Genomic DNA, 26,631 nt, shown 5'->3' on the forward strand with positions numbered 1-26,631 from the left:
TTGTTCATAATTGTTTATGCAATTTACGAAATTATATTTGATTTTTATGAATTAATTTAGACGTAATGCACGTTTTTATAGAGTTACTTCCTTGCGTTGACAATTTAAATACGCTACATTATTTTGCTCATTATTTTTGTTGTTACAACAAAAAAATATTTGTTGTTTGTCTCAATAAATTGTTAATTATAAATACAGTGGTTAAATTTAAAAAAAAATTCTATTGCTTTTTGTTTTAAAAAAAGATTATACAAAATGTCAATAATTATCGATACCAAACGATATGAAACATTATATCGTTGATACATTTTTTTGCTACATCGCCCAGCCCTAATCCGATGCATAAATACATGATTCTGTTTTGTTCATAATTGTTTATGCAATTTACGAAATTATATTTGATTTTTATGAATTAATTTAGACGTAATGCACGTTTTTATAGAGTTACTTCCTTGCGTTGACAATTTAAATACGCTACATTATTTTGCTCATTATTTTTGTTGTTACAACAAAAAAATATTTGTTGTTTGTCTCAATAAATTGTTAATTATAAATACAGTGGTTAAATTAAAAAAAAAATTCTATTGCTTTTTGTTTTAAAAAAAGATTATACAAAATGTCAATAATTATCGATACCATACGATATGAAACATTATATCGTTGATAAATTTTTTTGCTATATCGCCCAGCCCTAATCTTTTGGTTCAATCTCTTGACTGAATCGAAATCTCCACCACTTCTCACAAAAGCATGTTTAATAGCAAAAGATACCAAATAAATAGATAAACTAGATTTTAAAAAATTACTCATTGAAGTTTTCTGATGGAATTATATTTTGTGAAAGATTTTGCATTATAAATGGAAACAAAAAAAGGAATAGGGATAAAAGAAAATGGAGCAATCTCTTCAGTGAAAACAGTGTTACGTGTCTCAGGAGCATGTTGAGTGTTAACATTCCAGACTCTCGGAAGCATGAATGAGTGTTGCCCGTATCTGAGAGGACTTGAGCCACAGCTTTGAGGAACTCACTCATGACCTTGTCCCTCATCTCTCAAAGACCTCGGCAGTGGGCTCCCAGACTCCAATGGACCGGTTCTGCGAGTCCTTGACAATCCGCCCATTGTGCCACACAGTGCAGGCATTTGATGAACCCAAGGAATTTAGAAATCCTTCGTGGCGGGAGGGAGCCAAGTGCAACCTGCATTTAGCAAGCTCCAAATAAACAGCAGATCTGCTGGGCTTGTTCCCAAGCGGCGGTCCAGTCTTGTGCCTTGAGCTGTGGGCGATAAGATGCCTGGGCTCAAGGTAAGGCGGGAGGCGGGCGGGCATTTCAGAAATGTGTTTTATCTGATGCGGCCGCTGCACAGCAGAGAGCCGTTTGTTGAGACCGCTGTAACTCCTTTGATGGCCTGACCTTCTACAAGCCGTCTGTGTCCGAGTGGGAGTTCAAAGGCTGTCGGCGATTGTCTCAGTGAGGGTGGACAGCGGCGTTGCAATCAGGGGTCTGTAAATCTCAAAGGACCCTACGGAGATCAATGGCTCGGAGGACATGACAGGGCACACGCACCGGCCCGCTCGCCCCTGGACTCAAGCGAGCCCACCAACGGACACCACTGCACCGCGTGTGTGTGGTGTTTATAGGGTCTTCAAAGAAAGATGCACCTGAGCAAATATTGACATTCTCCGAACAAGCACATCTGAGTATTTCAGAACTAAACAACAGTGCTCATTAAGAGCAAAGCAGACACAATCACCAACAAAAGAATGTCTTATGAACCAATTAAGATTTCATGTAATGTTGATTGCAAAGAATGGCGAATTCATGAAAGATTCACAGGAAGCTATTGAGGTTCAAAACCATTTGAGAAACTAAACAAGAATAGTCTTCAAAGGCCTTCGGCAGCAGTAAGAGCTCCTATTTACAGATGTACTCTCTGAGGTTGGGGGTGATGGTCCCTCATGAGGCCTAATACAGCAGTATTTAGTGAAGAGAGCATGGACATCACTGACAAGAGGACCATTTCAGAGCTGGTCCTTCAAACGCAGATGCAACTTCATTCAAACCAAAAATACCTCCCAAAAGTTATTATTTTTTCCCTCTGAAAAGTCAGTGAGCCCATCAGTGGATTATTTATCCTGCTTTTTGTCCGTCAGAAGTGCACTCTGTCGCTAAGCTCATCATCCTGCAAGCCGGTCGCCTGTGAAAGATGAAAGCTTGCAGCTGAGAGTGAGGGAAAGAGAGGGTGTTAGGGAGGTTAAAGGGAAGTTCGTGGAACATTTAGGGACACACAATTTTCCCATCGTCTCCTTAAAGAGCTCTTTTCAGACAGACAGCAGAGTCATAACAGAGTGTCGAGGACGAGGTCCAGAGGCCGTTGGACTTTTAGGGATGCCGTGAAAGACAACAGTCTGCCAAGAATCATGTTTCTGCTTATAAAGGGGTGGGGATACATAAACATCTGTAGACCTAGGCCATTTAATAGACTTTATTAAAGCAGAATTAAGGTGTGATGTCACTGGGACTGAATGAAAAAGACAATAAATGTGGAAGTAACAGAGGAAATACTGACACAGCACATGCACATAAAATCAGTATCACTAAAACAATACATTTTAATGAGTGAGACAGTCGTCTGGGATGTTTGCAGAACCCAACTTGCAAGATGTGAGCAGTCAATCTGTGTATCATCAGTATACTTGTCATTATAAATTCATCATCTTCCATTTTCTCCACTATTAACTGCAAACTGGGCTGAACTTGGAATTTTGAACTTGGTTTGTGGTTCTAATCTTCTTGTGTTTAATATAATTAATCATTTTGTTATTTAAAAAATTGCATGGCTTTTTTACATATTATATAAACTTTAGTTTGTACATAGTTTGAAGGAGAAGATGTGGAATATCAGCTTGAAGGGATACTCCATCCAAAAACCAAAACGCTGTTCCAGATGAAAATTACTTCCTTTTTCAGATGAAAACCAAGAATGTTTTATAAACATAAATAATCAATTTCTGTCCATATAATGCAAGTGGGCTTACATTTTAACCTTTTAAACTATAAACCCGAACATTTAAACCTGTACATTTGCATTACATTGACCCACAGAGACTATTTTTCCAAAAATCATTCTTTGTGTTCATCTGAAGAAACAATTCATATACATCTGGCATTGTATGAGGGTGCGTAAATGATGAGAGAATTTTTGGGTGAAGAATCCCTTATAAAATACTTGACAGGTCAACTGATTCACCTTCTGAATCTCTGCATCATGTTTCTGCTGCATCCTCAGTGTATCCTCTTGATGTTTGGCCTCCAAGACTTTAGTCCTCAGCTCAATCTACAAACGAAGAACAGATGAAATGAAATTCTATGTATAATGCAAATGGTAACACTTTAGTATAGGGACCAATTGTCACTATTAGCTAGTTGCTTATTAGCATGCCTATTATTAACATATTGGCTGTTTATTAGTACTTGTAAAGCACATATTCTGTATGACCATGTTCTACATCACTAATCCTACCCGATACCTAAACTTAACAACTACCATACTAACTATTAATAAGCAGCAAATTAGGAGTTTATTGAGGCAAAAGTCGTAGTTAATGGTTTGTTAATAGCGAGAATTGGACCTTAAAATAAAGTGTGACCATGTTAATGAAGGTTTCTTGCACCAAAAACATAATTTAACACAATTATGCCTAATTAATTTAATTTTTCTCTCTGACCATTCAAATTAAACAGGCTGATTAAGACTTCTACATGTAAATGATTGACAAGCTTCTGCAATGATGGTGTAGTTCACAATGGCATTTATCAGCTCAATACTGAAAAGGTCTTAATATGTAAATGTGGATGGTCGTATGTTAACAAGCTCAATGCAGTGATGTCATAACTATAATAATAATAATTTCTAAGCCCTTTTGGTGTTTTTTGTTTCAGTCTGGGTTGACTGGAGAAAAAGTTGTCAATGTTTTTCATGACATGACCCATTTACAAAAAGCCAAAGCATAGAAATGTCTGAATTACGGGGATACATAAACATCTGTAGACCTAGGCCATTTAATAGACTTTATTAAAGCAGAATTAAGGTGTGATGTCACTGGGACTGAATGAAAAAGACAATAAATGTGGAAGTAACAGAGGAAATACTGACACAGCACATGCACATAAAATCAGTATCACTAAAACAATACATTTTAATGAGTGAGACAGTCGTCTGGGATGTTTGCAGAACCCAACTTGCAAGATGTGAGCAGTCAATCTGTGTATCATCAGTATACTTGTCATTATAAACTCATCATCTTCCATTTTCTCCACTATTAACTGCAAACTGGGCTGAACTTGGAATTTTGAACTTGGTTTGTGGTTCTAATCTTCTTGTGTTTAATATAATTAATAATTTTGTTATTTAAAAAATTGCATGGCTTTTTTACATATTATATAAACTTTAGTTTGTACATAGTTTGAAGGAGAAGATGTGGAATATCAGCTTGAAGGGATACTCCATCCAAAAACCAAAACGCTGTTCCAGATGAAAATTACTTCCTTTTTTCAGATGAAAACCAAGAATGTTTTATAAACATAAATAATCAATTTCTGTCCATATAATGCAAGTGGGCTTACATTTTAACCTTTTAAACTATAAACCCGAACATTTAAACCTGTACATTTGCATTACATTGACCCACAGAGACTATTTTTCCAAAAATCATTCTTTGTGTTCATCTGAAGAAACAAGTCATATACATCTGGCATTGTATGAGGGTGCGTAAATGATGAGAGAATTTTTGGGTGAAGAATCCCTTATAAAATACTTGACAGGTCAACTGATTCACCTTCTGAATCTCTGCATCATGTTTCTGCTGCATCCTCAGTGTATCCTCTTGATGTTTGGCCTCCAAGACTTTAGTCCTCAGCTCAATCTACAAACGAAGAACAGATGAAATGAAATTCTATGTATAATGCAAATGGTAACACTTTAGTATAGGGACCAATTGTCACTATTAGCTAGTTGCTTATTAGCATGCCTATTATTAACATATTGGCTGTTTATTAGTACTTGTAAAGCACATATTCTGTATGACCATGTTCTACATCACTAATCCTACCCGATACCTAAACTTAACAACTACCATACTAACTATTAATAAGCAGCAAATTAGGAGTTTATTGAGGCAAAAGTCGTAGTTAATGGTTTGTTAATAGCGAGAATTGGACCTTAAAATAAAGTGTGACCATGTTAATGAAGGTTTCTTGCACCAAAAACATAATTTAACACAATTATGCCTAATTAATTTAATTTTTCTCTCTGACCATTCAAATTAAACAGGCTGATTAAGACTTCTACATGTAAATGATTGACAAGCTTCTGCAATGATGGTGTAGTTCACAATGGCATTTATCAGCTCAATACTGAAAAGGTCTTAATATGTAAATGTGGATGGTCGTATGTTAACAAGCTCAATGCAGTGATGTCATAACTATAATAATAATAATTTCTAAGCCCTTTTGGTGTTTTTTGTTTCAGTCTGGGTTGACTGGAGAAAAAGTTGTCAATGTTTTTCATGACATGACCCATTTACAAAAAGCCAAAGCATAGAAATGTCTGAATTACAGTGTTACGTTTCCTCTACACCAACAGAGAAACACCTCCAGTCTTTTTTGTTTTTAAGATCAGTCATTAAAAGAGTCAGTTAAGAATCTGTTCAGAGCAAACACAAAACGACATGTATTGTGCTGTGAGACACTGATGAAAGAGCCCATCTGTTCAGAAGGACACAGATGAATAATACTGGACAGGAAACGGCAGGTAGAGGAAGATAACAAAGTACACACACATAATGACATTTGAACAGTCCTCATTAGTATTTCAACACACATGGGAATCGTATGGAGTGTACTGTATGGTTCCAGTTCTGATTCTACTTAATGCATTTTTTATTACATACATTTGCATTTCTTTCAGTATCTTGAGGACCAATATAAAACAATTACTCATGAGTTCAAGAGTGATTCGTGAGTCATCTTGATTGCCACCCCTTACAGCAGCAGGCACCATTAATTAACTTCCCTCACTTAGTGCAACCTCAGGCTTTTAATGTGCCTCAATATTTCTGGGATCAAAAGTTCAACATTTTTCTTTAGTGGCCTGTTAGAACATGTGTCCCGGGCTCTTCAGGTTGTCAAACTCGCACACACAAGAGAGGAGTAAGCACACACCTACGCTTACACAAACACAAAGTGCAGCTGAAACTTTCTTCACGATGGCCGCTGGTCATTCCTGAAGCGGCGTCTTTCTTCTCATGTATTTTGGGAAGCATGTTTTGATGTGGCATGAGCAGGATTTTTGTGTGAGCCTCCCAGCCCTCTGGCTGACTGCAGATCAGGGCTTTCAACTGCTGCCACCAGTGTGGGACACGATCTACTGGCTTATCAGATCTGCTGCAGGGCACTATATGGCCAGAGTAAAAGAGTGTGAGAGAGAGATCCCGACGTCTCTAGGCCACAAGAACATTGAAAGAGCCACAGGCCATTTCTGCTGCCTGTTAGAACAGACTCAGACTGACAGGAAAAACCAACTCAACTCAACAGGAGTGGTCACTGATGGGAAGAATGCTTGATTAACATACTAATTACAATTTACTGCAAACATTTCAGTGTGTTTGAGCTTCGTCTTGGAATGCAGTGTAATGAGACAAAAATCATATATATATATATATATATATATATGCGTTTTATTTCCATTCAAAAGAAAGAACAGACCTGCTGCTGTCTAGTGTGTCTAGTATTATTAATCAAGCAACAATACAGTGAGAAAATGACTAAGCATTACAGTCAAATATGTTTGTTCATATTTTTTTCATTTCTAGTTATTAAGGATATTCATATTTACTGGCTACCAATCTTTATCGGCCAATAGGCATCTTGATACTATGATTGGAGATTGGCCAACCTGCCTAAATTCAGGGCTGATCTTTTTTTATTGTGGTACACACAAAACCGCATGTCAGTGTTGTGGACCTGTTTTTCCCTGTCCTTGTTCCTGAGTTTCCTTTTATGGTCATTTTCCTGTTCTTGTTGAGTTGATTGATTATTCTATGCACCTGTTTTGTCAATTATCCAATGTATATTAGTTCCTTCATTCCTTGTCCGGTCAACTTTGTTACTAGTTGTTTGATTTTGCTCCTGAGTTGTATGTACCCTCCGTTTTCAGTATTAAACTTTATTCAAGTGAAGTTTGAGACTCGTTCTCCTTGCCACAACGAATCGTGACACCGCACTGCTCTAATGAAAGAACAAGCACTTGCTCAGCCCTCAAAGCCTGATATCATGTTCACTAAAGTGAGAATTATTGGCAGTTGTGAGCATTTGCAACTTCACAAATTCATGTGTGACTCTAATTTAGACAAATAAGCCAGTTTGTCTGAAAAATATAAGTATTAAAAGCATATGAAAAGCAACAACTTATTTATAAGTTGTTGTTTTTTAGCATGTGTGTTTAGCAGTGTTATTTTTTTAGGATTACTGATAAACTACTGTTATTTGATTTGTATTATTTGTATTTGTTATTTATTTTAATTTTAGTTACATTATGTCTGAATTTATTATGTCTGTATAGGTCTTTTATTAAGTTTTTAGTTTTATTTAATTTGAGTTATTTTAATACCTCAACTAACTAAATGGAAATGAAATAATATATATATTGAATTTATAAATGTGTATGTACATATACAGTATATATATATGTATGTTTGTGTGGTTGTACATACACATATAATGTAGTTGGTTTTTTGGTGTTTGGCTTAGTGTTATGTTAGAATTATTATTATACTCTTATACCTTTTGTTCTTTAATATTTTGAATTGTTTTTAGCTTTATTTTATTTTTTTCATTTAAATGTTACGTTTTGAAATTTTATTGTATGCATTTGTCATTTTTATTTAATCTCTTTATTTTTAAAATGTGTATAGGTAGTATTTATAAAGTTTTAGCTTTTAGTTTTGGATCTGTTTTTAGTTGTTTTAATACTACAATTGATTGCTTCTGCTGTCCTCATTTGTAAGTCGCTTTGGATAAAAGCATCTAATAAATGACTAAATAAATAAAAATATGGATTTTAAGGTGCACATTTTCAAGAATCATTACGGTAAGACTTCCAGCTCGCTCAACAGAGATGGAGAGGACAAAAATACTGCAAATTAATATAAAAATGAATCAAACAAATAAAGATGTGGATACAAATCAAATTATACTTGATGTAATGTCAGTAGCATCTGCAAACCTGCACACTCTCAGTCCCTCGGCCTAGCACTATTTTAAAATAAATAAATAAACAAACAAAACCGATAAGGAACAAAATTTTTACAGTAGTTTATTTCCCAATGCATTGCAGAGCTTTTTGTCAAGCATATACACTGGATTGAACTTGATAACTTAAAACACTAGGAAAATACAGATATCTGATCAGCACACAGTATTGGCAGATACTTAATTTAAAATGACATGGATGGGATTGGGGGCACAAAAACTTATACTTATATATATATATATATTCATAAATAAGAAAATACAGCCTGTTGGGAAAATACATTATTGTGAAATGCTAAAGTAATAAGTGAGCACACATATGTCATTATTAAAAGCTGCTGATTTAAAGCACATGGCTTTATGACATCAACCTGTATTCATCAGTAGGCTGGCCACGGTACACAGTGATACTTGTTATATTTGATACAATGGAACAGACTGTGACCCATGATGAACAAACTAAAATGAACGCATTAAAAGCAAGATGTTTTAATGCATCAAAATTACACAGACAGAATTGTTGCTTTACTGTAGTTGGGTTGAAAGCAGAGACAATGGTTTTACATAATGTAATTGGATAAAATATTCAGAAACTATTTATAACATATCACCCAGCCCTAGTATATATCTCAGTGTCATTTCATATTCAAACCCAATTAATGAAGACATCTCATGTGCTCTACATAAACAATGTATTTATTTACATATCAAAAACATGAATACAGCCTAGGAGGCCTTCAACATCTCCATCTTCATCATCTTTCACTTCTGTGATTCTCAAAAGCTAATGGTGTGTAATATACAGCACATCAGCTGCTGGTGGCTGACAAGAACATTTACATCAGCACAATACTGTAGCTCCAAATTTGGTGAAATTGTGATAATAAATCTTCACAAATGGTCTAAAGCTTTGTCCAGTTTCCCTATAGTAGCAACCTCATGCCCCTCCAAATCCCCGCTTTACCTGGCTCTCCAGCAGATCCCTTAAGCACCACATTGTGCTTAATCTTACACTGTTTTGTAAGCTACTCTGAATAGCATCAGATAAATGTAAATGTATATATAGTATCTTATACCAGAAACATACTGGCCACAAGTACGCAAATGCAGATATAAATGCTTAATTTAGAGGTTTTCAAAATGTGGGACGAGCAATCTAATTAATTACATGATGTGGCGATTCATTTAATTAATCGCAAACTAAATTTGGCTTTGAAAATACCCACAAAAGATCATTTTAAGCTATTATTGTGTTAAATGAGAAAAGTATCAAGTAAACATTAAATAGTAGCTTTAGAAAGAAATATTTTATTTGATTCAACATAAAATTGATTACACATAAACATGTAGGCTACAACAGCCTAACATAAACTATGGAACATAAAAGAAGGTGATTTAAGAAAAATCTCAGTATTTTTTTGTTCACGCAATGAAAGTCATGGTAGCTTTCATCAGCTTTGCTACCAACCGTCTTCAAAATAGCTTCTATGTTCCACAAAAGAAAGTAAGTTATACAGGTTTGAAACTACGTGAGGGTGAGTAAATGATGACAGAATTGAATTTTGGGGTGAGCCATCCCTTGCTATTTTTTTTATTTATTCTTTACCGAAATTATACTCTAAATAAGAACCTAAAACTCATTAAAATTCATTAATTCGATTTGTTCAAAATGCGGATTCATTCAGAAACTAAACACCGCTGTTGCTCAGAGACCAGGGCTCTATGCTTACTTTTATTTTTAGGAGCATTTGCGCTCCTAATTAAAAACTATTTAGGAGCGCAGTCAGAAGATTCAGGAGCACCTTCTGATCAATAACAAAAATTAGCCTTCCCATTACGAGGTAATATTTGACTCATTAAAGTGATTTACAGGGGCATTTTTAATGCCATTTTTCTAACTTTATTGAAAGTATGGCATCTTATGTCAAATTCAAAAGTGTATATTTATAAGCTTTTCTCAAAATTTCTGATTAAAACAATAGAATAAGAATAAGTTAGGCTACTGATCAAATACAATCAGTATTAACAAAATTAATTTGCACTACAGAGGTTGCACAGAAGAACACAAAAGTGGAATGAAGGTATAAGTACAGACATTTAATGAGGCTCAGATGTGGCGCGAGTGCAATTCAATTCCTAAATGCATGTTGAGATTAATGTTTTAAATAAAACATTTTGAATATAAAAATATTAAATGATTTAAATAACTGAAATGATACTTTAGAAATGAAACTAAAACAGCCAGTAGGTGGTGGCTTGAGTGAATTCTGATTAACATTGTGTTCAAGGAATTAACAGATATGTGTGTGATACATTACTCAACGCTGCAAAAACACATTGTAAGTAGAAACGATTGAAGCTCCCCGAGCGCAAACACTAATATGCTGATCAGGTCAATATTTTTTCATAGTCGCATGCAGTAGCAAATGCGACTGAAATGGTCGCACTGTAGAGTCCTGGAGAGATGCGCATCAATTCTAGGTAATATTTGCATTAGCAAAGTTGAGCAAAAACAGACAATATTGTGTTTAAAATATAGGTGTTAGCTTCTTATTTACTGAACTGGTGTTTAAAATCACATTTGCACTCATGCTATTCAGGACAAAAGCAACATATTGATATGATATTGCTCTCACTGCTCGTTTGACATCGCTTATCATATGACATAAATATGAGACAAAAACTCATACAGGGGTATTTTTTTACCCCAATATCTTGAATTTTAGGGCATAACTGCGTTTATGGAGTTGTTGTCCTGCATCATATTTATCAACTGTATGAAATTTAAGATGATGTACAGATCTGGGGGCGGGGCGTGTGCATTAAATGTATTAAAATATTTTAATCGTGTTATTTTTTTCATAACTAATTAATTAAGTTACTGCATTAAACTGACAGCCTTATATCATGGCAACAGATTTCAGTTGATAACGATATTGCTGTATTTTTATTGCGGTATGTAAATGTAAACATGTTGTGCAGGACTGCTTAACATTATTGACACGCTAAAGTGAGATGGAAACATGGGTGAATGAGAAAACAGCAGAATGTGTTTAATAAGTTATTAAAAGTGCAATAAACTGTGCAGGAGAACTGAATTAAGCACTTATGCACTGATATTTATTTTATATTTGATGATGACTTTATTCGATTTCTGTAGTATGTCCTAACTGAATACTAGGCTAGACCAAACCGAAGAAGGAAATAAAAACCACGCATATTTCTTTTGTGTCATTTGTGTTGTAATTTGCTTCTTCTTCTTTTATCACTTGATAGTTTATTGTTTACTTAATTGCTTAAGAAGTTTTTACTTATTTTAGGCTAGGTTTGGTGTGGTATTGAAAATTGGGGGAAGCTCCTGGCTTAACCAATGCATGGTCTTCTTGTACATGCTCAAGAGGACAATAGAGTTACTTTACCTTAAAATATCTGCCATTAATGAACCACATGTGTTACTATAACTGTAAGATTCTCTTCATCATGACATTAAAGGTATACTTCACGCAAAAATTAAAATTCTATTTTCAATAGTCAATGGCTACTGTCAACTGTTTAGTTACCAACATTCTTTAAAATATCTTCTTTTGTGCTTGACAGAAGAAAGAAACTTGTACAAGTTTGGAACAATTTGAAGGAAAGGGTGATAGAATTTTCATTTTTGATTGAACTATCCCTTGAAATATCATGAAAAACAAATGCACGTAATGTAGAAGACAGTTTAAGCGAATGACTGCTTGCAGCAATCCCGAGAACCCAATGTTTGCTTGCTTTATAACACATTTCTGAACACAACAACGCATGAAATGCATAGCCAGAAGTGTTTGCATTCACATTTTCATGTTTTGAGATGTACACCCCTTAGAAGTTGCATACGAGTACATATCTCACAATTTAGTCCGACAAAAAAGTCTTTATGAATAAACACTAAAATCAACGTCCAGACACATTTGATAGAAACCAAACATAGAAGGTTGTCTCATGACAGCATTATCTGGAGGCTGGAACGATCTCATAAGAGCAAAGCACGCCGTTTGCTACCGTCACCTGCCCTACTTCCACTCAACCCTGAGAAACAAGCCCCCGTCTCTTGCTTTGCGTACGAGTCTTCTTGTGCAATCTCAGAGACCACAGGAGACCTGTCAGAGGAGAAGATTGCACTGATTGAAGCCACGCAGTCAAACAGATCCCGGCAGCACAGATGCAAACGTGGGCGGCACTTTTTTTTCTTTTCTTGTCTTTTTTTTTTAAGTTTCAATTGGTGCTTTTAGAAAAGTTTGTCAAACTTCATCAGTGGCGTTCTGAAACTCTTGTCTGAAAAGGTGCGGCGGGCGGGCGCACACCTCCGGGTTTTCAGATTCCCTGGAATCAGTGAAGCGAATGACATTGGTGCTTTTACTCCCGTTAAACTCACAGAGACGTGGAGCTTTTTGAAGAGCAGAAGGAGAGATGGAAGGGTGGGAGGAGGAGAGATGAAGACGTGTGAAGGAGATGAGAGCAGCTGTTCTGTCTTTTCTTTGCCCAGCGTTGGTTTCACACATTTCCTCAGGGAATATTTTCACAAAACGGCTGCTACGTTTTAGCGCCACACTGCGGGTTGAATCTGTGATTCCAGCTATTTTGAGAGTCAAAATCTGGGTGACTGTTCAGTGTTTGGATAAACACCAGAAAGCTTCCCCAGTCACACTGATGACATCTCTATCAAATCACTGCCTTTCTCTATGAAGGAAAAATAACAGAACTGAAATGTCGCAAATAAACAAACTACTGGGATAGTCAAATAAATAAAATAGACCGCATTACCTCATAAGGAAATATATTATCACCACCTTAAAGCTGCTGTCTTCTTTTTTCAATATTACAACTCAAAAGTAAAACACTCAAAGGGTGATTTATTGGGAAAAGAGTGCCTATGATGACCCCTGTTCGTCAACAAAGGGCACGCAAGCATCAGAACCGGATCTTGGACCAGTGGAAAAAGGTCATCTGGTCCGATGAGTCACATTTTCTTTTACATCACATGGACGGCCATTTACCTGAGGAAGTGATGGCTCCAGGATGCAGTGTGGAGTGACGACAAGCTGGCCGGTGGAGAAAGTGTGATGCTCTGGCAAATGTTCTGCTGGGAAAGCCTGGGCCAGCTATTCACGTGCTACCTACATGAACATTGTTGCAAAGCAGGTACACCCATTTTTTGTGTTTACCTGATGGAAGTGGCCTCTTTCAGCAGAATCACACACCCTGACACACTGCACACATTGCTCAGGAATGGTTTGAGGAACATGATGAAGAGTTCAAGGTGTTGCCCTGGCCTCCAAATTCACCAAATTCCAAACCATTTGAGCATCTGTGGAATGTGCTGGACCAATACATTCGATCCACGGCAGCCTCACCCCACAAGGATCTGCTTTTAAAGGACACTTTCAGAGGTCTAGTAGAGTCCATACCTCAGTGGGAAGATGCTGTTTTGGCAACTTGATACTGAATCAGTATTTATATTTCTAGCAAGGAGGCAGTAAAATCACTGTTTTTGAAGTAACTAAACTGACAGCTTCATTGTTTGTAGACAGAGATGCACAGATTCACACACAACTTTCATCCCCCCTCACCTTGATAATTAATACAAATAAATGCTATAATTAATTAATTCAAATTACTTGTGATCTTACTGCACTACTTCATCTCTGTGTCTGATTTTAAAGTGGGCAGAATGCTAGAGCTAATGAGCCATAACTGATTAAATAACCATCTTTTTTTTTATATTTGAATTTCTAAACTTGAATTTATATGCACTAATATACCATTACATTGTAATAAACAGTAATATGCATCTACATACAGTATATTTTTTATAAATAGGCCACAGAGACTTGAACACTTTTGTGTGATGCTGCAAATGAATCACTGAATCAGAGTATGAATCAACTAACTGAACAGAGTGATTCATCGAATGATTCATCTAAATGCTAACTTTAATGCTGTTTAGATGCTATGTGTCCTAGCAAAACAAGACAAAGTAGTAAAACTAGTCTACTGACAAAGTTTTCAGGAGACATATGTGAAATAAAGACAGAACTCATGATTTCAGGTTACGAAGAAAGAGTAAACAATGATAGTGAGGCACAACGCCAAGAACACACAGCAAGAGCAGTGCCGGGGATGAATACTAGAACTAGTATGAGCTTTGTTTTTCTCTGTCCTCAGCTGCACAGTCATTTCAATCAGAGGCAACGAAGGGCAACGCATGCACCATTTCCCTTCATCAAAGCCTAGCAGCTCCTGAGGAACGTTTGACTCACCCTTCACCCCATTACCTGGGAACGTTTCTTAAGCCTTGATGTTAACTCATGCAGACCTCTTGGCCTGCCGTTTCTGCCACCTGTTATTAATTACCATGCTCAACAGCCCAACGCAGATGCTATTTACTCTGCTTACAGTAAAACAATGTTTCAGCTAATCTTAGAATCTCTTTTCTTAACAGTGTGTGGAGTTAATGTGGTGGCTTCATCATTCAAATGCCAGCCCTGGAGACTTAAGGACTGTTTCAAAAGACTATTCAGCTGTTTTGCGAAATAGCTGTATTCTAGTGAAGACGAGGGCTGATGATGCTGTGTGACTGAAGTTGACCTAATTGAGCACTGCTCTTCCCAGAGGAAATGTGATTACAGCAGGTCACACTCAGTATATTCAACAATTCCAGTCAAACGACATCAAAGAGAAGCTTGTTCTATGGGATTTTCAGCTTAAACCCACATACAGGGGGAAACTCATCACAAACAGGGTTTGTAAAGCTCTTAAGAGAAGTCGGCGTCCCTAAACAAGCGAAACTCAGAGAGCCTTGCTTTGGTTAGGTGTGTGAAGCTGTCATCCAGGATTGCTTTCTTGAGTTTATTAAAAGCAACCAGCCATCACACAGCATTTACTTAAGAAGTGGAAAAGCATGCTGGATGACAAATCTCAACAAGACAGCAGCGCTGAAGTAAACCATCACTGGTTAAACGGTTAGTTCAATCAAAAGTGAAACTTGTGTCATCATTTAATCGTATCGTTCCAAACCCGTAGGGGACGTCTTTTTTGAGAAGAAATTAAGCTGTTTAGCAGAATCTTTGTTCTGTTCTTTTGCATTGCAAAGTGTCCAAGTCATTATTCACTGCAAATTTCAATTGTCATTTTGGAGTCAGCTACTCCTTTAAAGGGACTGGGCCATTTTGAAAGCAATTACAGCACATTTCAAGCACTTTGGGAGAACATAATGTTCCTACCTCCTTATCAGCTTTCACTGGGGCGGCCTCATCATAAAGGGTGCTGTTTTTTCCAAGACTTGATTTGTTGTAAATCTATTAATAACAAAAGAGAAAGATAAAATGTGCATTCTGTTGATACTACACTAATAAAAGCATGTTACAATAACAGTTCTACAGTACTGGTTGCACTAAATATCTGAATGCTGAATTCAAGAAATAATACTAATAATTACTATTAATGTTTGAACAACATGCAGTCAAAGAGAAATGACAGTGTCTTGCTGTATGCTTTAAGTTGACTGTTGTATTTGCAGTTTTTTTTCTCATAATTTGTTTCTTTGTTCTTTATTTTGCATTATGTTTTCATTGAAATTTTATCACACTTTAGTTTGGAGACCAATTGTCACTATTAACTAACTTTTAACTATACAACTTTTGCCTCAATAAACTGCTAACTTGCTGCTTATTCATAGTAAGGAAGTTGTTAAGTTCAGGCATGTGGTAGGATTAAGGGATCTAAAATATGGTCATGCACAGTGTTGAGTAAGTTACTCAAAAAAAAATAACTGACTACAAATTACTAATTACTTCTTTGAAATTGTAATTTGATTACATTACTGATTACTGCATTTAAAAAGTAATCAAATTACTAATTACTTTACTTACAAGTTACTTTCAAGTGTACTTTACTTTTCAAGTTATCAAACCTAAAAAAATGCACTACAAAGTGAAACACATAGTTCTTTCAATAATTTAATATTGACAGAAAAATTACATAGCCTAAGTATCAAAATGGCAACTTGTACGATTACTTGCATTTATTCCTGATGACAGCGAAAAGTACGTAATTTCGTAATTTTTGATCGTACAGATAAGAGTAATACATAATTTGAAACTGTAAAAGATCTTTTATTTGTATACACTCACAATACTAACAAAATAGTGCTTTTGTAAAATTAAGAAAACAAACAGGGTGCGCTTCCTGCAGTCTCAGTCTCCGTGAATATCTTCCTGAAATGCATTACTAAAATGAACGAAAACTCAGAATACTTGACACACAGACATGAAAAATATATCTAAAGAAAGCTTGAAGTGTCTGATTTTAAATGAAGCATTCAAAAGTGTTCTCTGATAAAGTAATTCGTTTGAAACCAACGTGAGGTACAGTCTTTCCCGTATGAGTTCATTATCTGTAATGTGGTCACACCCACGCGCATTGCGCTATACGATAATCATCCATGTGAAACCAGGCTTGAGACACCCTCATCACCTCCGTAAACTAAGCGTTAAGATTCATCAAGTTCATCTGGGCTACTTTTTGTTTTTGGAACAAGATGCGCTGTGAGGAATAAGCCTTGTATTTACCTCAGAAGAAGAATGCGATGTGGCGAGCGGCTTAATCCAGCGGAGGATTGCATTCTAATGAGTCATTTATTTTTTACTTATATTATTGTTATTGTAACATAAACTTGTACACATTTACTTGTTGAACTTTTCCTAAACTATAATGCCAGACTAAAATATGTGAACTCGAATGCAACATTTTGAAATATGATATAACCTTTCATTGCATCTAAATGTTGTAGGACTCATCTGCATTTTAGCTCGCATTCTCCGGTGATTTATTAAAGGGCATACTGACGAGCAAAACATGATTTTTACTTCTTTTTTTTTTAACATTGCATTCGTAACTTAAAGCTGCAGTCCGTAACTTTTGGCGCTCTAGTGGTTAATAAACAGAACTGCGTGCATCTAGCGGAAGAACATTGTAGCCGGAGCTACTTCTCTCTGTTTATGTCTATAGCGAATCACGCAGGTACTGGGCTACTCCGCAGCGGTACCTACCCCGAACCAGTCTAAATAGTCCGAATATAAACACTTATTATAGGTGTACCGTAGTGATTCAGGACAAGCCAAAAACACGGTTTGGAAAATGGATTCATGGTGTACACACTTATTATATAAATTTTGAACACAAAAAAAGTTACGGACTGCAGCTTTAAGTAACGTAATTTTATTGACATGTAATCAAATTACATTAATTTAAAATGTAATGCATTACATTACTGCATTATCAGGAAAAGTAATTAGTAATTACTGTGTAACGCTTCATACTCAACTCTGGTTATGCAAAATAAAGGCCCGTTCACACAATAACTATAAAGATAATAAAGATAACTGGTTACACTTTATTTTAAGGTGTTCTTGTTACAGTGTAATTATACATTTAAGTACTGAGTAATATTAATTAACTACATGTACTTACTATACTGTGCTTTATAATTATATATATATATATATAAATATATATGTGCTTTATAATTACTAATAAACAGCCAATATGCTAAAAATATGCATGCTAATAAGCAACTAGTTAATAGTGAGAATTGGTCCCTAAAGTGTTACCTGGAATTGTCATTTAACTGTATATGCAGTTGTGGAGATCAATCATGTTTCTGCCACTAGGAGCCGTCAGCACTTACCGGAGACAGTGGGATAGGGTTCTCACGCAGATATCTGGGGTTTTCTATCTGCAAAATCAGACAATACAACACAACCTTACTCTCCTCCTCTTCTGGTAAGTCCCAAACACCTCCCATACACCTCTGACCTCCTTTTATTTGTCATAAACAATATGGAATGACTTCAAAGAGTGCAACTTAAATACAGTCTCTTCCCTACAGTGGTTGTGTTTACAGAGATCAGACCTCAGCCCACTGAGGCATTGTGTGCAGCAAGGTCATTTCCGTTTCTTTAAAAAATAAAAAATAAACTTTTTTTTTTTCTTCCAGTGAGTTTGTCTTTTCTCATCATAACCCATAATCTGTAAGCAATGGGAATTTTTCCAGGACACACTATCTGTTCTCTCTGATGAGACTGTAGAAGACACATGTCTCAACACATAATGAGATGGACCATGACTGAAATATTATTAATAATAAAGCTAATATTTTCACTTTTGCTGCACAGAAAAAAAGAAAATAAATAAATATAAAAATAAATAAATACATTTATATAAAGGCTCAAAGTCAAAGAGACAAAAATGGCTAAAGGTTGGTTGTTGTTCATGTTTTTGTTTTTGTTTTTAGCAATTACTTCTATGTATTGGTACAGCAAAATCACTATTTATTTATTTATTTGCATATTTGCTTATTTTTAATCATTATTTTTAAGTTACTTGGTGGCCAGCCATCTTTGTGTCATAATGCACAACTTTTTTGTAAAAAAAATTTATTTATTTATTTATTTTAAGTAATAGTGTGCATGCAGGAACATTTCAGGTTTTAGACTATGAGATTAAACTGGTTACAGAACTAGGGCTATTAAAAACACAAGTTGGGAAAAGCCTACTTCATTCACATGTCTGGAGAAATTAACAAATGTAATATAAGCCTGAACAGCATAGTTCTCAACTGGGGGCCAGTGCCCACCCAGTAGGGGGCAAATTTCCAAGGCAGAGATAATATATGTTGTAATATACGATTGTTAGTATACCAACAAACTAATTTTCACACTGTTTCTAAAGAGATTTGTAGAGTGTCAAAAATCCACACATGGTGTGAAAAAGCCAACTGTAAGTCAACAAAGTCAAGATAAGTAAGCCATTATGAAGAGCATATACTGTTTGACGGTGCATTCTGGCCGTTTTTGTTTTTAGCAATTACTTCTATGTATTGGTACAGCAAAATCACTATTTATTTATTTATTTGCATATTTGCTTATTTTTAATCATTATTTTTAAGTTACTTGGTGGCCAGCCATCTTTGTGTCATAATGCACAACTTTTTTGTAAAAAAAATTTATTTATTTATTTATTTTAAGTAATAGTGTGCATGCAGGAACATTTCAGGTTTTAGACTATGAGATTAAACTGGTTACAGAACTAGGGCTATTAAAAACACAAGTTGGGAAAAGCCTACTTCATTCACATGTCTGGAGAAATTAACAAATGTAATATAAGCCTGAACAGCATAGTTCTCAACTGGGGGCCAGTGCCCACCCAGTAGGGGACAAATTTCCAAGGCAGAGATAATATATGTTGTAATATACGATTGTTAGTATACCAACAAACTCATTTTCACACTGTTTCTAAAGAGATTTGTAGAGTGTCAAAAATCCACACATGGTGTGAAAAAGCCAACTGTAAGTCAACAAAGTCAAGATAAGTAAGCCATTATGAAGAGCATATACTGTTTGACGGTGTATTCTGGCTCAAACAAAGGCATTACTCTGGGAAGTGTCTGGGAAAATATTTTGTCTTTATTTTCACAATTACATTTTTTGTGACATTAGCAGCATAGCATTTACAAATTTACTAGTCACAATGACCCAGTCAAAAATGTTCAATGCAAATTTTGTAAGTGCACACTACTCAAACACAGCGTGAGTGTAATGTGACTCTGAACTCGAAATGAATCATCAGGCCAAAGGAACCGGACGGCAGCAGTGTGTTATCGCAGCGGTTTCCAGACAGAACGGAACGGTGCTGTGCTTCACGTCCACACATGATGCAGCTGTTGATTAGTCCAGCATCAGTGCCCACAGAACAGGGGCCCGGAGCTGCTGAAAACCTGCCCGCAAGTGCACATACTTATCTCAACACTCCACTCTCTGATAAGAGCAAAGTTCAGACTCTTGTTTTTCTGCATAAACTTTGTGATGAAACAAGCAGCCGGACGGTTTCGCAATCTGTGGGGAAGTCAGAAGTGGCTATTGAGAAAATCTGGAGCCCAACACAGTCCTATAAAGCTTCAAACACTTTGATCCCAAGAACTCCGCATGCCAACGTGTTGAGCAATCATTGCAGCACATTTTTCCTCCCACATGGTGCAGTCATCCACTGCAAACAATGCCAATCTTGTTTTTTTTTACATTTATTTTAAGGATTAACTAAGAACCAAACCCAGGACATTGAGGGAGAAATTGCTAAGCATGAACTGTGGCCACTGATAGTTTTTTTTTACTTTTTTTTTTCTCTCGATGACACCTTATTTTAAATAAAAAATTTTCCTCAAACTCCTAAGTTGCTGCTTATTAATAGTTAGTAAGGTAGTTGTTAAGTTTAGGTATTGGGTAGGATTAGGGATGTAGAATATGACCATGCAGCATATGCTTTATAAGTGCTAATAAACAGCCAATATGTTAACAATAGGCATGCTAATAAGCAACTTGTTAACAGTGAGAACTGACCCATCAGTAAGACCCCCCCCCCTCGAACGCAGATGAGTCAATGGCAGTCGAGTATCAGTTGCACGGGGAACGGAACTCTGACATTTTTAGGTTTCTGCGCCATAGAGAAACATTGGAAGATCCGAAGCTTTCCTCGGTTTGATGGTGTTTATGCTACAAAAATGGAAAAACGATGTGCCAGGGGTACTTGTAACACTGATTCCAGGTATCCTGAGATAATTGGCAATGGAATTTATTTTATTCCATTTCCTGAACCCAAACAAAACAGAACAAAATGTCCGTAAGCATTCAACTCTAATCCCAATTTTCTGTTTGTCATACTCTCATACAGTTTTTTATCAGCTCAAGCAGAACGTTAATGTCATCTTGTATTTCAGCAAGTTATCTCTGGTTAAAACTAGCGAACGTTGAAGTTAGTGAGTCCATGCTAACATACAAACCTAAATAGCGGACTGTTCTTGCGTCTTGTACAGAGTAGGTCAAAAAAACATTAAACGAAGGTCTACATTTCAGTGCCTCTCCATATTAAACTGGTTAAATGTAAATTAATTTAATCGTACCCTGCGATACATGAACAGTGTTGATCCTGCATGTTGTCATCCGCGATCGTGACGACCGTAACATGAGGTTTCTCCTGCATGCATTGTGATCTGTAAACCCTCACTTCGAGTTACCCACCATAGTTATTTTAAAATCTTTTATATATCCCTCCATGGCATATTTAATTCCCACTTGAATGGTGGTCCTTCTGTTTCCAAAATTTTTCAAGAATATCTTGTGACAAGGTGTTCACACGAATAGCTGTCATTGTAAGACAGTGAGCAGCTCCGTTTGTTTGTCCGAGGGAGCAACCATAACAAAGGGGGCCGGGCTTACCGATAGGTCAATTGGTCCCTATTGTCACAGATTCATCAGCCACATCAGCCACCTACACCCGTTCACAATCACCTGATTACTAATTACGAACACCTGATGCCACTTACCTTAGCACTATATCTGTTCACTCACCTCAGTCTCTCATTGACTGGTCTCAAGGTTGCATACCTTACCTCATACCTCTCCACATCACTCTGGAGCTCCGTGGATCTGTGTCTCCCGCCGTCTTGCTGGATCTACCTAAAGAGGATTAAGATAAGGAATGTTACTCTTCAGTTTCAAGAGCTAATGTTATTTTTCAGTTTTAAAACTTACCGTTTTAAGCTCTCCTTCAGTTTGTGTAAATAAAGAAGCTCTGAATCGTTCTTCCTCTGTATGCCTCTCTATCCAGCCGTGACAAAAGACCAGACCATCAAAACAGAAGTGAAATTTAATGGATTGAAGCTTGCTATGGAGGCACAGAGATCACTCACCCCAGATCCCTTCACTGAACTGGTTCAAACACTCTGCGAATCCCGTCAGCCTCCTCCCATCATGCCATCTGCCTCTGCATGTACCATGGCCAAACCCACGGCCTACTTCGGTGAGGCGGTTGCCTGCAGCGTTTTTTTTACTCCAGTGTTCATTATACTTCGAATTACAACCCCATCAGTTTGTGAATGATCGAGCGAAGATCGCATTCATCATGTCACTACTGTCTGGAAGGGCACTGCAATGGGCCGAAGCTCTCTGGAATTAGCGCAGTCCCCTAGTGCGCTCCTATGATGCCTTTTATTTAGTAGGTGTTTGGCAAAACTACCTCGGCTGTCTCTGTGCACGATGAGCTCTTTCGACTACGGCAAGGGAATATGTCTAACCATGACTATACAGTTTGATTCCGTACCCTCGTGGCAAGCAGCGGATGGAATGAAACGGCCCTCTATCAGTGTTCCGACGTGGTCTAAACCCTTCAATCAGACAGCAAATGGCTATCTATGAAGACACCGTAGGTCTAGAGAGCTTTCTGCAAAAAGCGCTGCACATCTCCCAACATCTAACCACAGCTCGCCGAATCACCCAAAGGCTCTGTCTGTACTGCGGGTCCCAGGAGCACCTTCTTCCCTCCTGCCCTATTTGCCCCACACGCTTAGCGGTGAGTACGGTCCATATTCATCCTGATGTCTCAAGTCTACCTCACACTGATGCCCTTCTAATGTACATGAACCACTCTTTTTCAGTCAAAGTCTTGGTGGATTCGGGAGCTTCAGGAAATTTCATCTCCTCCATCAGTCTCACTCAAATCAAGCACCCTCGACACCGTAATTCCACCATCGACCAAATCTCCAATATACAAGGAAAGCCGCTGAGCAAAGGGTTGGTGCGCCACCGCACCCCTGAAGTCACTCTTCCCATCGGAAACTTCCATGCTGAACGAATTTCGTTCCTGGTGCTGGAGGAGGCTACAGTAGATATAGTCCTGGGGTGTACCTGGCTGGCTAAACATCATCCAGACATCCACTGGAACTCCGGGGAAATACTTCGGTGGAGTGAATCCTGTTTCAGGACATGTTTAGCAGACCTCCCTCTTCCAGACCGAGCTAAGCTCTCCATACCGCTCTGCTCTACCACTATAGAGAGCCCAGCTTCACAAAGCTCAGTCCACATTCCAGCCACCTACAGGGTGTTCCAGGACGTGTTCAGCAAGGTCGCGGCAACCCATTTTCCACCTCATCGGCCATGGGATTGTGCAATCGACCTGCTGCCTGGGGCCAAATTACCTAAGGGACATGTCTATCCTCTATTGATCCCGGAGCGCGCTGCTATGGAGGAGTACATCAAGGAGGCATTACATCAGGGGTTCATCCGTTCTTCCACTTCTCCTGCAGCATCCAGTTTCTTCTTTGTGGCGAAGAAGGATGGGGGCCTACGCCCTTGTATCGACTATCGAGCACTCAACTCCCAAACCATCAAATTTTCCTATCCACTCCCTCTGGTGCCAGCCTCGTTGGAGGAACTCTGTGGTGCCCGGATCTTCACAAAACTCGATCTATGCAGTGCCTACAATCTAATCCACAGTCGAAGAGGAGACGAATGGAAAACTGCATTCATAACACCATCCGGGCACTAAGAGTACCTGGTAATGCCGTGTGGCCTTTCAAACTCACCATCCATCTTCCAAAACTTCATGAATGAAAGCTTCCGTGATATGCTCAATCATTTCTTGATAATCTATATCGACGACATTCTCATTTACTCACCCAATCTTGAGGAACACCAACAGCAGGTCTCCCAGGTACTCCAACGTCTCCGCGAGCACTACCTCTACTTCAAGCAGGAAAAGTGTGAGTTCCATCTAACCACAATTCAATTCCTGGGCTACATAATCACACCAGAGGGAGTCCAAATGGACCAGAACAAGGTGGAAGCAGTGAGGAATTGGCCACAACCCACCACGGTCAAAGAGCTGCAGAGATTCTTGGGATCCGCAAATTTCAATCGGCGTTTCATCGCCCATTATAGTCAACAGTCGGCTCCACTTACCTCTCTCCTCCATCAGAAACCTTAGACCCTCTCCTGGATGCCTGAAGCCACACAGGCATTTCTGCAGCTCAAATCCTCTTTCTGCACCGCTCCAGCCCTAACCCATCCAGATCCGAACCATCAGTTCGTGGTGGAAGTGGATGCTTCCACTCTGGGAGTAGGTGCAGTATTATCCCAATGGAAGGGTGAACCCCCCGTACTCCATCCATGCGCATACTTCTCTAAGAAGATATCCCCGGCGGAACAAAATTACGACATCGGGAACCACGAGTTACTGGCAATCAAACTCGCGCTGGAAGAGTGGAGGCACTGGTTGGAAGGGGCTCAACATCCCTTCGAAGTCATAACTGATCACAAGAACCTCCAATACCTCTGTGAAACTAAACATCTCAATCCCCGCCAAGCCTGATGGGCCTTATTCTTTACCCGTTTCCAATTCACAGTAACCTACCGTCCTGGGCATAAGAACCTCAAAGCATACGCTTTATCTCGATTTTACCAACCAGATCCATCTCCAGATAACCCGGAACCCATTCTTTCACCCAGTGTGTTCGCATGTCCAATCACCTGGGAAGTGAATGATCAAATTCGTACCACCACTCTCACAGAACCTGCTCTGCCGGGAGGTCCGGAAGGAAGACTTTATGTACCTACCACTCTACGTCTTACCCTTCTGGACTCCATCCACACTTCTCCGGGATCGGGTCACCCAGGAAGCCAACTAACCCTCTCGCTCCTCTGGAACAGATACTGGTGGCCCAGCATGGCTCAGGATGTCGCCCGCTACGTCAAGGGTTGTTTGGTCTGCGCCATCACATCCACTCCACACCATTTACCTGCAGGAAAACTGGTTCCCTTACCTGTTCCACGTCGACCCTATTCCTACATTGGAATCGATTTCACCACTGATATTCCATACTCTAAAGGATTCACTACCATATTTGTCGTGGTGGACAGATTCTCCTAAACCTGTAAATGAATCCCCTTACGTGGATTACCCACTGCTTTGGAGGCAGCCGAAGCTCTCTCAGCATGTCTTTCGACACTTTGGTCTCCCTGAAGATATCGTTTTAGATAGAGGGCCGCAGTTCATATCAAGGGTCTGGCGTGGTTTCTTCCGTCTGCTGGGAGTGTCTGTCAGCCTTTCCTCAGGTTATCATCCCCAAACCAATGGCCAGACCAAACGCAAGATCCAGGAGATCGGGCAGTATCTCTAAGCTGACTGTCATGAACACCAGGGCAGAAACTTACCTCATGCCTCTCCACATCACTCTGGATCTCCGTGGCTCTGTGTCTCTGTGTTCAAAACTTACCGTTTGAAGCTCTCCTTCAGTTTGTGTAAATAAAGAAGCTCTGAATCGTTCTTCCTGAGTATGCTTCTCTATGCAGCCGTGACACCTATACTAAAGTGTAAACATTTTTGCATAATACAATTTTGTTTTTCATAATCTAAAATATACTACAACTCACAGTCCAATGTGACGTGTGTGTATATATAATAAAATTAGCATCAAGCACGCAAAACATGTGCAAACTGTATACATTCAGATTTGTACTGATTAAGAACCCAAAATTATTTGTATAGAGAATGGTAGTTTTAGTTTTGCTTTAAATAAATTTGTTTAGGCTTGACGATTATAATAAACGTTATTTAAAATGAATAATTAATTTGCTTTATACTTTTGTTCATTCCGGTTCAGTTCTGAATACTGTTAAATTGAAAGGATCATTTAAAATTACCTTTCCTATAGAACATGTCTATACCTTGTTTTTTTATTAAACAAACTAAATAGCCTTATGTTATTTATCTTATTTACACGACAGCATGTCATTTCTGTCTCTACATAACTGTGCTCTCTGTATCGCGCACAGCGGAGTTCCGCCCCGATGCGCACACACAAGTGAGCACACTCCCACTCCCATTAGTATTTGTAAATATTAAGCCGCAAAACAACTATTTAAATATGAATTCTGCATGTCTCTGTGTTGATGAATGGCGCAGACGTGCGGTTTTGTTTACCACTCCTATAGCGTGACGCTTCCGGTGATATTAACTAGAGCCCGACCGATATGGGTTTTTTGGGGCCGATACCGATATTAGGGAGTTAAAAAAAAAGGCCGATACCGATATATTGGCCGATATTCTTTGCGTATATTATAGTACGGTACCAGTCAAAAGTTTGGACACTTTCCCATTCATGTGTCCAAATATTTGACTGGTACTATATATAGAATACAGTATATACATAAACAATATATATACATAAACACATTTTTTGCAATGATCACTCAGATGTGGTGATCAAACACTTATAATGCATTTAACAATTTAACAATAAACTTGCGATGAGTGCGATGCACAAAGTAACTACAATATAAATTAACGTCTCGCGCACTTGAATGCCCTTTGAATGTAATGTGTACGTTCTCTTGGAACTGGAATCATGTCATGTTAAGTCCACTTCGCAGGGCACTTACGGTCGAATAAGACAA

At 38.0% G+C, this 26,631-nt stretch overlaps 1 protein-coding gene across 1 annotated transcript in view; it reads right to left on the minus strand.

Annotated features, from left to right (window-relative positions):
• Positions 1 to 26,631, minus strand: part of LOC107556591 (centrosomal protein of 112 kDa-like) — a 182,007-nt gene that overhangs the window by 130,103 nt on the left and 25,273 nt on the right. Inside the window, exons 7-13 of the mRNA XM_016239723.1 lie at positions 21,998 to 22,001; positions 21,751 to 21,854; positions 20,144 to 20,241; positions 18,036 to 18,166; positions 15,571 to 15,645; positions 4,840 to 4,926; positions 3,252 to 3,338 (exon numbers count right to left, since the gene is read on the minus strand). Coding sequence (XP_016095209.1) covers positions 3,252 to 3,338; positions 4,840 to 4,926; positions 15,571 to 15,645; positions 18,036 to 18,166; positions 20,144 to 20,241; positions 21,751 to 21,854; positions 21,998 to 22,001 — 586 coding nt within the window. The remainder of the gene's footprint in view (positions 1 to 3,251; positions 3,339 to 4,839; positions 4,927 to 15,570; positions 15,646 to 18,035; positions 18,167 to 20,143; positions 20,242 to 21,750; positions 21,855 to 21,997; positions 22,002 to 26,631) is intronic.

The sequence above is a fragment of the Sinocyclocheilus grahami genome, unplaced genomic scaffold (genome assembly GCF_001515645.1).
Source record: "Sinocyclocheilus grahami isolate Dianchi unplaced genomic scaffold, SAMN03320097.WGS_v1.1 scaffold574.1, whole genome shotgun sequence".
In the NCBI taxonomy this organism is placed as follows: domain Eukaryota; kingdom Metazoa; phylum Chordata; class Actinopteri; order Cypriniformes; family Cyprinidae; genus Sinocyclocheilus; species Sinocyclocheilus grahami.